The sequence below is a fragment of the Eublepharis macularius genome, chromosome 17 (assembly GCF_028583425.1).
Source record: "Eublepharis macularius isolate TG4126 chromosome 17, MPM_Emac_v1.0, whole genome shotgun sequence".
In the NCBI taxonomy this organism is placed as follows: domain Eukaryota; kingdom Metazoa; phylum Chordata; class Lepidosauria; order Squamata; family Eublepharidae; genus Eublepharis; species Eublepharis macularius.
The window spans coordinates 3,021,287-3,037,491 of NC_072806.1; the positions used below are offsets into that span (position 1 = coordinate 3,021,287).

The 16,205-nt window shown below is 48.1% G+C and overlaps 1 protein-coding gene across 1 annotated transcript in view; it reads right to left on the reverse strand.

Annotated features, from left to right (window-relative positions):
• LOC129344983 (ATPase family AAA domain-containing protein 3) overlaps positions 1-16,205 on the reverse strand; it is a 40,309-nt gene that overhangs the window by 10,950 nt on the left and 13,154 nt on the right. Inside the window, exons 8-15 of the mRNA XM_055001919.1 lie at positions 15,943-16,098; positions 15,123-15,179; positions 14,124-14,249; positions 10,567-10,691; positions 7,111-7,162; positions 6,058-6,128; positions 1,383-1,550; positions 875-983 (exon numbers count right to left, since the gene is read on the reverse strand). Coding sequence (XP_054857894.1) covers positions 875-983; positions 1,383-1,550; positions 6,058-6,128; positions 7,111-7,162; positions 10,567-10,691; positions 14,124-14,249; positions 15,123-15,179; positions 15,943-16,098 — 864 coding nt within the window. The remainder of the gene's footprint in view (positions 1-874; positions 984-1,382; positions 1,551-6,057; positions 6,129-7,110; positions 7,163-10,566; positions 10,692-14,123; positions 14,250-15,122; positions 15,180-15,942; positions 16,099-16,205) is intronic.

Here is a 16,205-nt window from a genome sequence, read left to right on the forward strand (position 1 = left end):
CTATCAGTCATCTGAGATAGCAGGTATGTGCAGAAGGGAAAGGCATTGCTCCACCAGAGGAATTATGCTTGGCCCCAGAACACATTAGCACCTTAAAAGAGAGGTTTCACGCTGCAAAAATCTCATATGCGGGCCTGCTAATTATTTTGCCAAGAAAAACTTGCATTCCGTGATCTCGGCACAATATGCGAACTACTCCTATTTTGCACAGTTTATTAATTATGATTTTGGAAGTCATGGGAAAGAATGGCACCCCTGCCTCCCCAGTTGTGAAGCCTAGAAACAGGCGCCTTTCTGCCTTCTGAGACTTCAGGCCATTTGCTTGTTACTTCTTTTTTGTTTCAGTGCAAAACAAGTGTCTCCAGAATTTAAATACCAGGCCCCAAAATAGCATTTTTATAACTCTGACATGCACGTTACTTTAAAAAGAGTAAGCAGTGAATTAAAAACCCCGGTATCTATAGTTGAAAGATAACTACCACATTAGATATTCTAGAATTCTTTCTAGGGATCCACTAGTTTTAAATTTCTCCCTAATAGGAAGTTCTGCTGTTTGACTTGGAGACAGTTCCCCCTAATTCTGATTACTGAACAAGGTAAAAAGACAATTTCCGCATATGCTTAGGATACTCATGTGTCTGCCCACCCCAGAGCTAGCTGCATTGGAAGAACTTTGCTTGGTCAGAACCGAAACAGAATTGAAGGGCACAGTCAAAGGCTTTGTAGTTCTGGCAGAATGCGGTCCTTCAAACACAAAACACAGGAGCATAAGAGCAGAAAAACACCAAGCAACTACATCCACCACTGGATTTCCGGAGTGTTTGTGAACATTCTTTTCCTCCCCTTCTTCTTCCCATAAGAATTTTGATCTTACCTGCCAGGCCACCGCGAGCTGCGAGATCTCTCGGCCAGACATGCCTTCTGTCAGCTTGGCAATCTCGGAGCACTTTTTCCCGTAGTCAAACTGGGCGAGCTTCAGACGCCTAAAGGTGAAGTGAACACACGTCAGCAAGAAGCGAGACCACGGCAAGGGGAAAAAAAGATAACAGTAAAACAAGAACAGTCCTGATTTTACAGCGGGGTGGGGTGGGGCTGAAGTCAAGGGAACTGCGGCCAGCTTTTAACTCTGTGAAAATGGAAACTTGCTTTATCAGATCAGAAAGATTTGGGAGCCAGGTCTGATGGGACACAGACTCCAGCCCAGACTTAGGATCTTGAACGAAAGTACGACATTTACAGAAATGCCTTTCTGTAAGCATTAGCAAGCCCCCAGTGGACCTTGGGGCTCTCAGAAAGATGCACCGAATGAAGCCCATCTTGTGGCTCTTACTTGTCCCCCCCAAGTCAGACCCGACAGTCTAAATACACATGGCATGACTCACTGCTTGCCCTCTGTGGCCGGCTTGAGGACATGCTTGTCAAAATACATCCGGACCAGTCGCTCCCTCTCCTCTAAGCCCGGCAGCTTGAAGTGAACCATTTCGTCTATCCGGTCATTGATGGCCCAGTCAAACTGTTCCGGCTGGTTACTGGCTAAGACGAGCATGAACCTGTAAAAAAGGAAGAAAGGGGCTGGTGAGGTGCAGCTCTCCTCCCCACCCGGAAATTTTGGCCTGGCTCAGCTTTGCTGTAAAAGGAGACCTGTTGCATTCGTTCCCTCTTTTGCACCAGAATGGGCGAAATCAGGAGGGCTGAATCAGCCCTCAAACACACATTTCCACAAGGTCATTAAATACACTGAAAATGCACATTAATTCTGTTAAAGTATGCCAAGGGACCCCTGATGAAAGTTTGCTGAGAGACCTCTGAAGAGAGAGCGTGCATTTGCTCAAAACCTTATCGATCCTTCCTCCGTTAAAACTGCGGCTTGAAGGAACTCCTCTGTGTTTCGAAAGATCAATTCTCGGGGCAGCCTCTGCCACAAGCTTATTAAGCATCTTCCCTCCCTGCCTCTGTCTGCAGTATCGGGATAATACTGACCCACCTTACATGGTGGTTGTAAGGATGAAAGAATTCTGCAGGTGCAGTGCTTTGAAAACTCAGAAGTAACCCTGTGAACGCAAATGGATGAGATCAGCTTGTTCATATGCCCTTTCTGTGGTGGCTCCCATCTTCTGGAACAGCAAGCCAGAGGAGGTAAGGAGGCCCCCACGCTTCTATCATTCCACAGAATGTGCAAAGCAGAAACGTGCCAGATGGCATTCCGATAAAAGGATCAGTATAACGGAACAGGACTTTTATACGGGAATAGGATTTTCGTCCATTACAGCGTGTATTGTATCTATTTACCTTCCTTTTATTGCACTGTCTTCCACCTTTGTAACTCACTTTCTACATTACGGTATTGTCATGTCTAACCAGCCCCCCATCCCAACTAGTCCCATGTCAGTGCAGGGGTTTGTGCCCAAGGACCACTGGTGTTTGGCTATGACAGTGCACTGCTGGGAGCTGCGCTGGAGTAACCCAGGCTTATGTTGACGTAAGTGTGAGAGATGTTGATATAAGACAGGGGTGGCCAAACTTGCTTAATGTAAGAGCCACATAGAATACACGACATGATGCATTGAAGTGACTTCAGATGAGGAGGTGGCTTTGGGGGAGTGTCCTGAAAGTGACATCACAGGAAGGGGTGGGGTTTTTGTGCAGTCTGCTGGAAGTGACATCATCACTTCCTTTTTTACTTATTTGTCTATCTGTGTCGGTCCTTGGCAGGTAGATACTCAAGCCCCTCACAGCAAGCACTCCGGTGCATTGGATGAAGTAACTTTTATTAGAGATCTACGCAGTCCAAGTGATCTATACGAAGGCATTGGCAGAAGTGACTATTCAAAAAGGGATAGCGTTAATTATAGGGAAACTGCCCGCCCTCTGGGTCCGTTAACATTCTGGCGTGAAAACCCCAAAGAGTTACATGGGAACTGATTAGTTTAGGCTAGACAGTCTCTGAGAAGAGATACGTTGCTTGCTGCCTGCAGCTTGTCTCCAGGGACACTTGCCGTAGAATTGAAAGCAAGTACCTTCAACAGAGAACAGACAGCCCCCACTGGCTCAGTACATTTCATGTTAGCAGTTCACACACTCTCAGATGATCAACACAAAATGCAAAACAACATTAATGGCAGGTATGCAGGCAGGCATACACGACAATCTGCAGTGTTTCCAGTTCTGTCATTTTAGACCCACTACACTGTTTACTGCACGGCGTGTACCATCTGATGGAATTTATATATGTGTATCACCTTCTGCCTCAGTAAGAAAGGTGGGCTATAAATGAAATAAATGTATTCCTATTAAGTTATGGGCTATTTGGTACAAGCTGGGGATCCGACTGAAACAAAGCCATCCTTCAACTGAATGTATTTCTTCCCCTGAGGAAAAAAAAAATTAGCGCTCACGGCAATCTTTTACACTCCCGCGGGCTCTCTTTTCACAGAGGCCTTGCCGCAGAGCAATACTGAGCTTTGGACTATCTGCCTCGTACATTTTAGCCTGCTCAGGGCATCTATCGGCTTTCTCCCTTGCCTATTTTGTCCAGAGTGACTGGATCGCGATCGGGTAGTGAGTCTCATAGCAAACGAGGGACTTTGAACGCAGGTCTCCCAGATTCTAATCTGATACTATGTGGAATTCACTGCTAGAGATGCAGTGATGGCAACAGGGACAGACAGCTTTAAAAGGGGATTAGCCAGATTCATGGAGGAAAGGTCTAGCAGCAGCTACGAGACATGGTAATTAGAGGGAACTGCCACTTCCAGTAGCAGTCAACCTCAGAACACCAGTGCAGGAGGCAGTATCTGGGGAAGGCCAAGGCCTCTACACCGTTGCTGGCCCTCCAGAGTAACCGAGTGGCCACTAAGAGAGACAGGATGCTGGATTAGATGAACAACTAGTCCAATTCGTCAGGGCTGATGCTGTTAACTACTTTAGAACAGGTGCCCTCCACAGTGGGGTAACCATTTCCTGTCTTCAACATACCTTTCTCTGTAGCATTTAAAAGATGCGCATAAGTTTTGGAAGATTGAAAAAAAATGTTCCCCATTTCATTTCTTTTTCGGATTCATTTTTTTTCTTAGTAGTTTTAATTCTTTGCTTTCTGCTCCTGGATTTATAGAGGCATTCATTTGGTACGGCGTACTGAAATGTTTTTTTGTATGCAATTTATACGTATGATGTACAATACTTATTTACTGATGCCCCAGATTAGGCTGTGCAACGTGCACACTTTACGGGGAAAATATGGCACGAGGAAACAGAAAATGGCATCAGGATATAGAGCTGTGGATCCAACCTGGTCATGGGGGAAGTGAAATCAAGAAAGTGGATTTTCACTGAAGGGCAGGGGTGAGAAATCTGAAATCTTTACTGTGTATGGATATAACTCCAGTCCACAGCCAGGGAAGGGTGGGGCGCGCATGTTTGTCGCTTGAACTCTTTTGCCGAAATATGCAGCCAGCACAGCTTGCGCAAGTGCCTCAATTTGGTCAATTTACTTCTCAAACTGGATAAAAATCTGACAAGTAAAATGTGGCAGTTAAAGGGGTGCATCAATCTTTAAAATGAGAGTCATAATACAAGCTGTGAAAATGTCTGTGTGGGCTTTTTTCCCTGGCTAAGAACCTCTGAGGGACTCCGCGTCAGAAATTGGAGGCCATTTTCGTAGAACGACGATAAGGCAGCCATTTTGAACACAACACACAACCAACAGCTCCTGGAAAACAGTACACAGCCGGGACTGGGCCTTCCCAGCAGGCTTGCTAGAGGCGCAAAATTGGCCACATAAAAACAAGCATTCATTCGACAGTGGGTGGAATTGCCTGTTAACTGGGCTCCTGAGGGACTCATTGGCGGATTTACATGCGGTACTGTGGTGTCAAGCAACTGGAGCCAATCCTCTGTTTTGTCGGCAGAACTTGCCTTCATCTAAGGAAGCCAGTGCTGTTAAAGATTTCAATTGGTATGAAAAGCTAGATTTTTCCAGAATACTTTACTTGCAGTGGGGCCCAGAATGAGACCCAAATCAGGTCACCTCCAATCAGGCTCATAGAGGATTACGGGCGCCTAAAAAATCTCTAAGAAAAAAGAGAACTCTGACTCTCTGGAACGGAAGCAGGGACTGTGAAAATTCATTTCATTAAAAATACCCATCCCTCACAAAGTGGAAATAAATGGACTGGGAGGAATGAGGTTTCAGAAACAAAGCAAAGGGCATAGGAATATATGAAATTGCCCTATATAGAGTCAAACAGCTGGTCTATCTAGCTCGGGATCGAACACTTGGGTTCTCCTGGGGTCTCTCTTGGGCAAAGCAAGGCCCAACACCTGTACTGTGAGATCTTTTAACGGGAAATGCCAGGAATTGAACCTGGGGACCTTCTGCATGCCAAGCATACGTTCTACCCTTGCCAAAAATCTCCACCTGCAGCTTTCCAAGACACACACAGATGTTTCCCTAAAGAGAAAATAATGAATAGCCCTCTTAGATCAGATTTGAGTCCACCTAGTCCAGAATCCTGAGATGGATCGCACTCCGTTTTTTCCCTAACTCCCTTGAAATTCCCCCTCTTTATTACAGCCTCTGGCCCCCACAACTTGGGGAGCCAGTTTGGTGTAGTGGTTAAGAGTGGCAGGACTCTAATTTGGAAAGCCAGGTTTGATTCCCCACTCCTCTGCTTGAAGGCAGCTGGGTGACCTTGGGTCAGTCACAGCTCTCCCAAGTTGTCCTGAAGGGGGGGGGGAGGAATATAAATCGAATGTTGTTGTTGTTATCATTATTCGTGGACACCCCCAAGATGCTCAGCGTAGACCTTTTGGTGGGCAAAGTGACACTTCACCCTCCACCTCCCTTTTGCACCAGCAGGAAAGCCGGCTGGATCCCGCAGTGGCCAAACACGTACCGAAGAAGCCCTCTACAAGCAGAGCACAGAAACCCAAGCCTCCTGCTGCTGCTGCTGCTATTTTAAGATACACTGCCTCTGACCATGGAGGTTCCATTTATCCACCATATCCACAAGCCATAGATGGGCCTCTCCACTGCCCCCTACAAAGCGGCTTCCGTACTTGCTGCTGTGCTGCCCCGTCCGGTGCAGGAAGGCATTCAACGTCGCTCTCAGGTCTTCACTGATCTTTTCCTACAAGAGACAACATTCAGTATCAGGATATTTCGCAGCAGAGAGAGCTTTCCAAATATAAGCTGATATTTATATATAAGGAAAAGGAACATCTGATTGTGAGTTCAGAGTAATATACAACCATCTCCTCTGCTTTGAACCCAGCGCTCCCCTGATCCTGGTCCAGCACCTTAAATCCTGCACCGTAAAGGTCTCTTTTATTGATCAAAACAAAAAGATACTTTCATCATCAATCTTGAGACTTAACGACAAAAACAAATTAGTTAGCAGTTCTTGCACAAAACAAATGACATCAACTTTTTAAAACCTCCATGTCCAGGGGCAGTCAATCTCTGAATACTGGTTCAAGAAGACAACATCAAAGGCCTGTTTGCTGACCCTCCAGGGCAACCGGCTGGCCACTATGTGAAACAAAATGCTGGCCAAGATGCTTCAGGCCCTTTGCTTTGCTGGACTCCTTACAACAATCTTATAAGGTAGATCACTGTTTATTATGTCCACCTGGCATGGTTGACGGTGAGTGGCTTGTTCGAAGCTAAACCAGGAATTTGTGGCAACATATGAACCGGGACTTCCCGACTCGTAGCTCAAGCCACTGTGCCAAGGATGCTGGGGGGGAAAAAGAAGGGGGGGGGAGGGAATTCTACCACCTCCTGTACCATGCCCAAGAGCTGGGAAGTTCCACCAGGAGTCCCAATTCCACCACAGGCTGGCCTGAATCACGCATAGCCAGACCCTCCAAAGAGGAACAGAAACAGGTTCCTAGTTGGTACCCCTAACTCCATTTCCTTCTGTGATTAACTAACCACGAAGGCTAACTTGGCCATTCCAAGGCGCTTAATTACGGGGGCGGATAGGAGCATTTTGCCTTTGCCCTGCTGGGGCCAACTAATCAGGATCAACAAGAGCGCTGGTATATGTGGGGCTGACTTAGCAGTGTGTATGGTTGGCAGGGACAGGAGAGCAAATCCGGAGCACTTACCGTGGCCCTCTTCCGCAAGAACGCATCGGCTTCATCCACAAACAGCAGGAGACTGGGAAAGAAAGAGAAAAAACCTACAGTGAGGCCTCTGGGATGAGACCCTGAATGCAATCTGATTGTGCAAAAACTGGCACTGCAAACCGTGCAAAACGGTCCACGTGGGGCTTCCCTTGGGGACTGGGAGACCTCAGGTGGGGTGGAATGTAGCTGCTCATCTCCTACGAGGTGGGGAAAGATGCGCGCATGTGTGTGTGCACAGCCTGCATTGCACCAATGTACTGATTACCAATCTGCCCCATTCAAGGTGTGCTTTGGACTTTTACAGCCCTGCGCAACCTGGGACCCTTGTACCTTAACCGTCAGCTCTCCCCCATATAATCTTTCCTCCCAATGAAAGCTTTCATCAGCACATCGCCACCGCCCTTGAGGCAGATTTGGTTGCTCGTCGCTGGAAGTAATATCTTCACAGTGGTAGCTCCTAAACCTGGAAACCTCCTCTCGAAAGACATTAGGAAAGCTGCCTCCTTGGCAGGGAACGGTTGAAAGGCTTTTTCCTTTTCAAACTGGCTTTGGGGCGACCTGCCCTGTTTGGTGAAGCGGCGTGTTCTGTTGGGTCGTTCAATCACATTTCCTATTTTTTTGCTGCAGCAAACCGTTTTACATGCTCCTTTTCCAGTCCAGCGCAATCATTTTAATAAGCAAATGTATAGTTGGTCTTTGAAACTCACTGCCACTTGACCCTTGCCTTTGCCTTTCCTCTCCTTCATGGCTGCCTGCCCCATCCTCCCTGCCATAAATGATTTTCCTGGCATGCAACATCCTTTCAACGGGGATCGAACCTGGGACCTGCTACAAACGAGGTATGGTCCAAACTTCCCAGGGACACGTGCAGCTGTCCCATTCTTTGGAGCCAGGCACTCTGCTGGCAGGGGGTGGCGGTTTGACTCAAAACACCCTCGGCTGATAGCCTGCGTGAAGCAGCTGCACCCCCTGGAATGCAGCCGAGAATTCTCTGCAATGTGAGGAAGTTCCTCAGCCTCCACATCAATGCAGAGCGGCATTCTACAAGGGAAGTCGGCACTGTCTCTAAGGGACTGGATCCCTTGCTTGCAAAGCTCTGGCAGGCACACCCCGCGGTGTGCGTTTCGGCTGGCACAGCCCATTTCCCCGCAGACCACGAGCCTGGTGAATAATTTAACAAGGGCGGCTAATCCATTTTTAAATACTCACACCCCTCCCCGTCATTCTTCCCCCTTCCTTCTCTTTCTCTCACTCTCTACGTTTGCAATAGCACAGGCATCAAAACTCTGCCAGAGGAAGTTTGTTTTGCCAGGTTTTAAATATTTCATCAGACGGGCTCTTGTGTGTGTGTTCTCTGCTTTTGTTTAAAGTGGAAAATAGAAACATTTGGGTGATGAATGCGCCGGAGTATCGATGCGGACGCCGGGAGAGAATGTCTGTCAGAAGTGATCAGGAGGCACATACATCATCAATTAGCCACACTCACCGCTATCCCCCAACTCTCCATGTTCCACCCCAAAACACAGAAGCGCGGCCGAACGTGCCGAATCCCAACCCTAATATTGGATTTAACGGCTAATTCGGCAGGTGGGGGGGGGGGAAGGGCAGATGGAAAACCAAGACGCGTCATCGTTGCTTGTATGGCAGGCGAGACGGCCTGAAGTCAAACAGTATACAGTAGATTGATGGTTAAGTCCCTTCCTGTGCTTCCAAACCGAAAGCTGAGTTTTGATCCGAGGCGAGCACCACTCGTCTGTCTCGCTCAGTATCGTGGGGTTTCCCAAGATCTCAGGATCCTTTCCCCAACCTGTGATCTGAGACTGTCTGAATGGATAGGATTCAAACCCGAACCTTCGGCATCCAAAGCACACACTCTAACCAAAGAGCAACGCCCCTCCCAATGACACTGCCTTTGATGGGAGTTCGTTCAGCCCGCTGCAGCGCTCAGATGCTTTTCTTGACCCTCCTGCCCCTTAGAGACACCAGGAACTGTCCTGGAGCCCTCAGCACACATTCTGCCACACCGCTAGGCCCCTCGCCCATGAAGCTCTCCTCCCCAATATGAAACGGACTTCCACTAAATCCGGCCGTTGGGTCCCTCCAGACGAGTCCCATCTATCCTGGCTGGTGGTAGCGGTACCTTGACCGTTTCCAACAGAAGAGTATTTCCAGTTCTGTACTTCTAGATGCCGGGAATTCAACCAGGAGCCTTCTGGAATGTAACACGCCTGTTGAGCTAAACCCCCCTTGCTCCAAGTCAATCACAGGGGGTGTATTAAATACACCTAGTGCAAGTAGTTCACCCTGGAAATCTAGTCGGTCTCCTAAGGTGCTGCTGGACACGAATCTTATCCGGTGCAAAGTGTCTCATCTCTTGTCGGGCACCTTCCTTAGCTCTGTGTAATTCCTGAGCCCCTGGCGACAGCTTGAGAGTGAAGTCTGCCCCAGGGAAAACACGGATGCGCGAGTGGTTTGTGGCGGCCAGACTGGGTGCCTGGAGGGGAGTTGTGTGTCAGATGTCTGGGAGGTACATGTAAGAGCCTGAAGGGGTGAACTGGACTGTGAAGGATTATGGGGAAATGAAAGGAAGCCTCCAAAGGAGGTGAGGTGGGAACTCTCTCGCCCTTCTGACATTCCGCAGTTATTTTATTTGTTCCCCACTTTCCTCTCCAGTGGGCACCTAAAGCAGCTTTCAAGGTTGTTAAAACTTCCCTCCATTTTAGCCTCACCCCAACTGCCCTGTGAGGGAGGTGAAGCTGAAAGAGAGCGATTTGCTCAATGTCACCTGGCAAACTTTTATGGGAGGGAGCGGATTCAGATCGGGATCTCCCAGACCTTTGTCCAGGACTCCAGCCCGAGCCTTTCTGACCCTGCTCTGGTGGCTGTCTGCCTTAAGTGCTCCCCTCTTCCCTGCAGCCCCCTCCCACTCCCCCCCACGTCCCTGACTCCTGCATCAGCAGCTAAGGGCCCTGGTGGTGGAGGAGAGTGCCCTCAGGTCATAGCTGACTTAGGGCGACCCCTGGCAGGTTTTCATGGCAAGCGACTAACAGAGGTGGTTTGCCATTGCCTGCCTCTGCAACCCTGGTCTTTGTTGGAGATCTCTCCAATTACTAACCAAGGCCAACTTAGCTTCTGAGATCTGATGAGATCAGGCTCACCGGGGCTATCCAGGTCATGCTGCATAACGGCCCTAACCTGACCCCATTTGGACCCCCAGTGCCTGCTGGCTTTCCTTGGCAGTGCCCCAAATCCATACGGCATTTGTCCTCCTTTTTACATTTTTGCAAGCAAAGAATTTAAAGGTGCTCTTGCAAAAGATGTAGGGTGGTGAGATGCAAAAAGGGGAAGAGGGGTGTGTGGAGAAGATAGTCAGGCCGGGTGTGCAAAGCGAGAGAAAGAACATCCAACCTCAGCAAGACACAGGAAAACACTTACCCTCTGCGACTGGTTTTTGCCCAGTCGAAGACTTTGTGCATGGCAGTAACTCCTTCCCGCCCCATGGGGGCGACATCGCCACCGGTCATGATGGCATAATCCATGCCAGAATGCATGGCTAATTTCTGGAGAAGAGGGGAGAGAGTAAGAGGAAAACCCAGCGATGGTTAAAAACGTCCACCACAATTTCAACGATGGCTGATTCCGCACACTTTGGATAATGCACTTTCAATGCACTTTATCAATCGTTTGAGGTGGATTTTTTGTTCCGCGCACAAAAAAAATCCGTTCCAAATGATCTATAAAGAGGATTGGAACTGCATTATCCAACGTGTGCGGAATCACTCGGTATGAGCAATTCTGCACCTCTTGGGAAGCGAATACAGAACCTTGCGTCCTAACACCGGCCCACATATTTCTCTTTCGAAAGCAAGTGGCTCGCCCTCATGGTGAACTTGGAAAGAGGTTAATATGCTAAAAGTGGTTAGAAAGCAAAAGCCCGGAGCATTCTGAGGCGCCCCCCCCTCTCCACCAAGCCCCAGCCTTTTTGCCTTGGTGTGAAGCAGGTCTGGCCTGGAAGATCAGGCTGGGATTCCACCCACGGGCCACCCCCAAACCTTTCTTAAAGCACTTTCTTCACACAACGGAGGGGTGACTTGTGGAACATACTGCCACTAGATACGCTGATGGACCACTGGCTCGGATGAGTGTAAAAGGGGGTTGGACAGACTTATGGAAGGGAAGATCTACTTTCAGACCTCGATAGCCACATTAGCCAAACAGGACTTCTGGGGTCCAAGACAGAATGCCAGACGCTGGGGAGCATTTGGTAGGTGACGGCTGTTATCTGTGGGCCTCGCTTACAGACCTCCCTGTGGCACCTGACTGGCTGCTGTTATAAACATGATGCTGGACTTGATGCATTATTGGTCAAACCCATTGGGGCCACTCTTAAGTTCTTAAGTTTCTGACCACAGCAGAGAGCCATTAGACGATCGGCCAGCCACTGGACTGCTCCGTTCATGGCCGGATGTAGCTATCGTATTCTCCGTTCTCTAAACAAAGAAGAGGTGTGTGGGGAAACTCTTGCTGAGATTTTAATGACTAAGACTGGTATGGCTCCAAAGAAGTGCCCCTTGGTAAACTGGAGGTGGTCAGGTGTGTTTTTTTTCTTCGAAGAAGGATGTTTTACTTTCTAGGAGGACCAAACGGGCTCATCTAGATGAGCTTCTGGTGGTGGGAAGTTCCTATTTCTGGTTGAAGGTGGTAGAATACTCATCGAGATCTAGCAACTTGTGGCCTTGGCCAGCTAAACCTGGAAGTACAATATAGTGATCATATCCAGTAGCCATTGGCCTTCTTGAATCCTTTTTCTCTGTGCTCAGATCCAGGGTTTTTATCTTCTATGACAAACCCCAGATGTGAACGCCAGCTGGCTCGGCCGTATAGGTCTCGAGAGGGTCTCCGACTTTTTGCCTTGTCGCTGACAACTTGGCCCAAAAGGCAACAAGAGGACTATTCCCTCCAGATTAGCATGACAGAACAGAACTGCACGTGGGATTTCATGCGTCCCGCCTGCCAGTGACAATGGCGGTGTGTCGCCCTCAACTCCATTAATTACGTCAGACTACCTGGCGTGTGCCTGCCAGCTTAGCCACACAAAAAGCTCTGTGTGTGTGTGCGCGTGAAAACTCTGACAGAGGCAGATAAACGCGTTTCTGAATCAGAAACGCACATCAGAGGTAACTCGTGCAGCGAGTGCTCTACCGCAAGGAAAGCTGGATTCTATACGCTGCACTAATTGTGCACGTCGCTGCTCTTATTTTGCTTGTGCTGATCACAGGGAGGGGCAAGGGAGCCCCTGCTTTGCGTGCAGAAAATCCCAAATCCTGTCCTTGGCACATGTAGTTAAGGGATCTCCAGGGAGTTTGCTGGAGACAGTGTGGAGCCGGATGGGCAAACCAGCTGGCTCAGTAAAAGGCAATTTCCAGTCTCTATGCTACAGCAACTTGCTGGCAACTGTTTTGCATGCAGGCGATTCTTGGTTCGAGCACAGTTAAAAAGAATTGGAGAGGCTGGGCGAGGCTTACATCTAAAACCCTAGCGAGGCTCAAAGCAGCCAGCACAGAGTGAAAAGGATCCAAAGGTCTGACTCGGTGTAACGGCAGGATCTCTTTTCAAAGAACAGAGGAGGCCTATAACTACAGCAGCCGCCTGGCATGCCGAAGGCCCAAGCTGTTGGGAAGCTGCCATACTGGGCAGGGTGAACCAAAAGCCTGCCAGCCCAAGGCACTGGCCTTTAGCCTTTTGCATGCAGAAGACCCCAGATTCAATCTTTCGCCTCTGGATTTTAGAAAGATTCCAGGTACTGGGGGAGTTTTTTCTTTGCCTGGGGCTTCAGAGCGTTGTTGCCAGGTGGAACTAGATGGACAGTCAACCAGCTTGGAGTAGCATTTAGATTGTCAAATGAGGGCGAGAGACCCAGGCTCAAAAGCCCCGTCTGCCATGAAAGCCGCTGGGTGACCAGTCACTCTCTCACAGACTCACCCACCTCATAGGAAAGAGTCCAGTAGCACCTTTGAGACTAACCCACTTCATTGTAGCATGAGCTTTCGAGAACCACAGCTCTCTTCATCAGATGCATCTGACGATCTATCTGACGAAGAGACCTGTGGTTCTCGAAAGCTGACGATGCATCTGACGAAGAGAGCTGTGGTTCTCGAAAGCTGACGATCTATCTGACGAAGAGACCTGTGGTTCTCGAAAGCTGACAATGCATCTGACGAAGAGAGCTGTGGTTCTCGAAAGCTTATGCTACAACAAAGTGGGTTGGTCTTAAAGGTGCTACTGGACTTTCCTGTTTTGCAACTACAGACTAACACGGCCAACTCCTCCGGATGCACCACCTCAAAGGGTCGTCATGAGAATAAAATGAGGCTATTCTTGAGGTCTCTGCAGAAAGGGCAGGATAAAAACATACCGGGTGCCCAGGTCTGGGGTGAGGCAGCTACCTAGCATCTCACAAACTCTCCTGTACAGGGTCCCTGCCTATTGCTGACCAGGTCGAACGGCCAACACTTTCCCCGCATAACTCTTCTTAAAGCGGACTTTGTGGCCGGTCATGCACACAGGCCCTCATCTGGGCTGTGCATATGCGCCCCCCCCCCCCTCTGCAGGAGTGAAGCAGCAGCACTCAGTGGGGTGGCAGGCAAGGAGTTCAACTTTCTGAGAATCTCAGGTTCCATTAGAAAAAAAGTTCCTAGTCTTCTTGGCTATTTATGCAGGCATGCTATCTGCTGAATGTCAGAAGCCGCCAAAGTGGCTAAATATGACTTTGCAACTAGCAAAACTAGAACAAATGACGCAAAATTGTTTTTGAAAAATGCACAGTAAGTTATGCAAAACGAAAGGTGGTGTGCCTTGGCATAATGCGCCTGGCTCTTCTCGGGGTGGAGTTTTAACTGCTTTTTTTAAAAAACGGAGAACCTGTGCAGTCCTGCCTGCCGTGTCATGAGCCTGACTCCCCCTTGTCCATAACCACAATCCGATTTGGTTACCTTGGCAAAGAGAGTCTTCCCAGTCCCGGGAGGGCCATACATGAGGATGTTCCGGTATAAGCTCTTGTTGGTCCTCGTGTTCCGGGTTGCAATGGCAATGTCTCTGACACGTTCTTCCAGTTTGGGCTTCAAGACAAAAGAGCAACGCTTACCAAACAGCCCCAAGAAAGCCCGCAAGCAGCACATGAAGGGGAAAAGCCCTTTTCCATGGATGGTCTCCAACATCTGATAACTCAAGGGTATACTGTCCCTGAACGTGGAGGTTTTATTCCCTATCACAGTTAACAGCTGGTGGTAAGAGCCTTTCTCCATGAATTTATCTCAGTGATTCTGAATCCCGCCCCCGCGCCCCCCAAATGTTATATATAAGCATCGGCGTAGATAGGGAAAACTCCATTACTCTCCAAATGGCAAAGTTTGCTGCCGCTGTCATAAAGGTTAAAAAGATGACGAGCTGCGCAGATGCAAGCATGGTTGACCCGAACGCCAACTGCTCTACTCTGGGTCACTAACCTTTGGATTGTATGGTGTTTTTACTATTATGAGATTTTTTTAAATTGCTGTGTATTTTAATCTTTTCCATGGAAATGTCCAGATTTTATTTTTTTTAATCTTGTGCTGTTTCTATGGCTCTTTGCTAATGCAATAAAGATAGACAGAGGATGACTGATATAAACAATGAGGTGGATTTTACCCCTAGCATACTACTCTACTGAGCAAAGCCTGAAGTCTTCCTGCAGCCCGAGGAGACTTCCCTGAAACTTAAGCCGATCTTTTGTTGAAGGAAGAGCCCCTGAAGTTGGAGGAAGTCTCCTTAAGCTGGAAGAAGGCTTCTTTGGTGGTCGGTTGGACATACCTCAATACTGGGCTACCTTGCAGGGAATGTTATTTTGGTAAAGTTAGCTATGGAAGACCACCACTGATCCACCTTATAGGACTGTTGTAAGGGTATTGCCCCCAAAGGCATTTGGACACCAAAATGCGACTGTTACTACTTACGCTGAGAACGACTCCTTCAAGAGCATCTTGGGGTTTACTGATAAGCCGCTTGCCGACCTAGGAAGAAAAATCATTTCATGTTACTAGCGGTGGATTCATTCAAGTAGACATTTGGGGCTGCTGAAGATGAGAGTTATGTCAACTCTACAAGGCTTCTAAAAATAGATCTATTTGCAATGGGAGCTTTTAAGTGGCCATATTTGTCTATGGCTTTGAGGGGTTTTGAATTTATGTTGATATTTTGGTATTATATAAAAGACAGCCGATAAATGTATACCCTGCCTAAGCAATACCATCTGCTGTTTGCCTGCTCGCCTAGGGCGAGCGGCCATTGCAGGAGAGTTAGTATATAAGCAGAAACAGCTCTTCTCTTTTCATTCCATAACTAAGATTTCAGCCTTGGAAGAGCTACTTTTCAGAAGTGTTTCGAACTCACAACAAAAGTATCGCTCCAGCATTTGAGACGTTTGTATTAAAGTAAAAACTTAACTGACCTGTCACTCAAGCGTGTCTGGTGCCATGTATTCCGGGAAATGTAATTCTGAAGAGAAGTTTATATTAACCTTCTTGATCTTTTACTTTGTAAGCAATTAGTGCTAAGGTATATAAAATTCTCTGATATAACTGTTCTTTATGCATATGAGCTAGAGAGAGAGCAGGCACCTGAGCTTTATTTGGAAATAATAAAAATATATCTTTATAGATCGCTGTTTGGAGTCTTAATTGATTGAGGGTACAGGCTGTATCGGCAAGCAGAGTACTCTAAAATGAATTCCCTTTCATGGAGGCCCGGCTAGGCTGCCTGAAAAGGTCAGTTTACCTTCACAGGATGTTTGAGCGCCTCCAGAAAGCTGATGCGGGAGGTCTCCCTCACCAAGGACGGTTTGCCCAAGCGAGCCTCAATATATCGCCCGGCAACAGCAGTGGCGTTCTTGGCACTGTAAATGCCAACTGCTAGGAGGGTCAAGCCAGCCACCTGTTGAAGGAAGAAGAAAGGAAATGAACGCTGATTTCTTCCCAGCTGTTTGAAATTCAGCACGGCGAGCGGTTAGCAGGTCAGACTGAGATCTGGAAGCCCCGAAT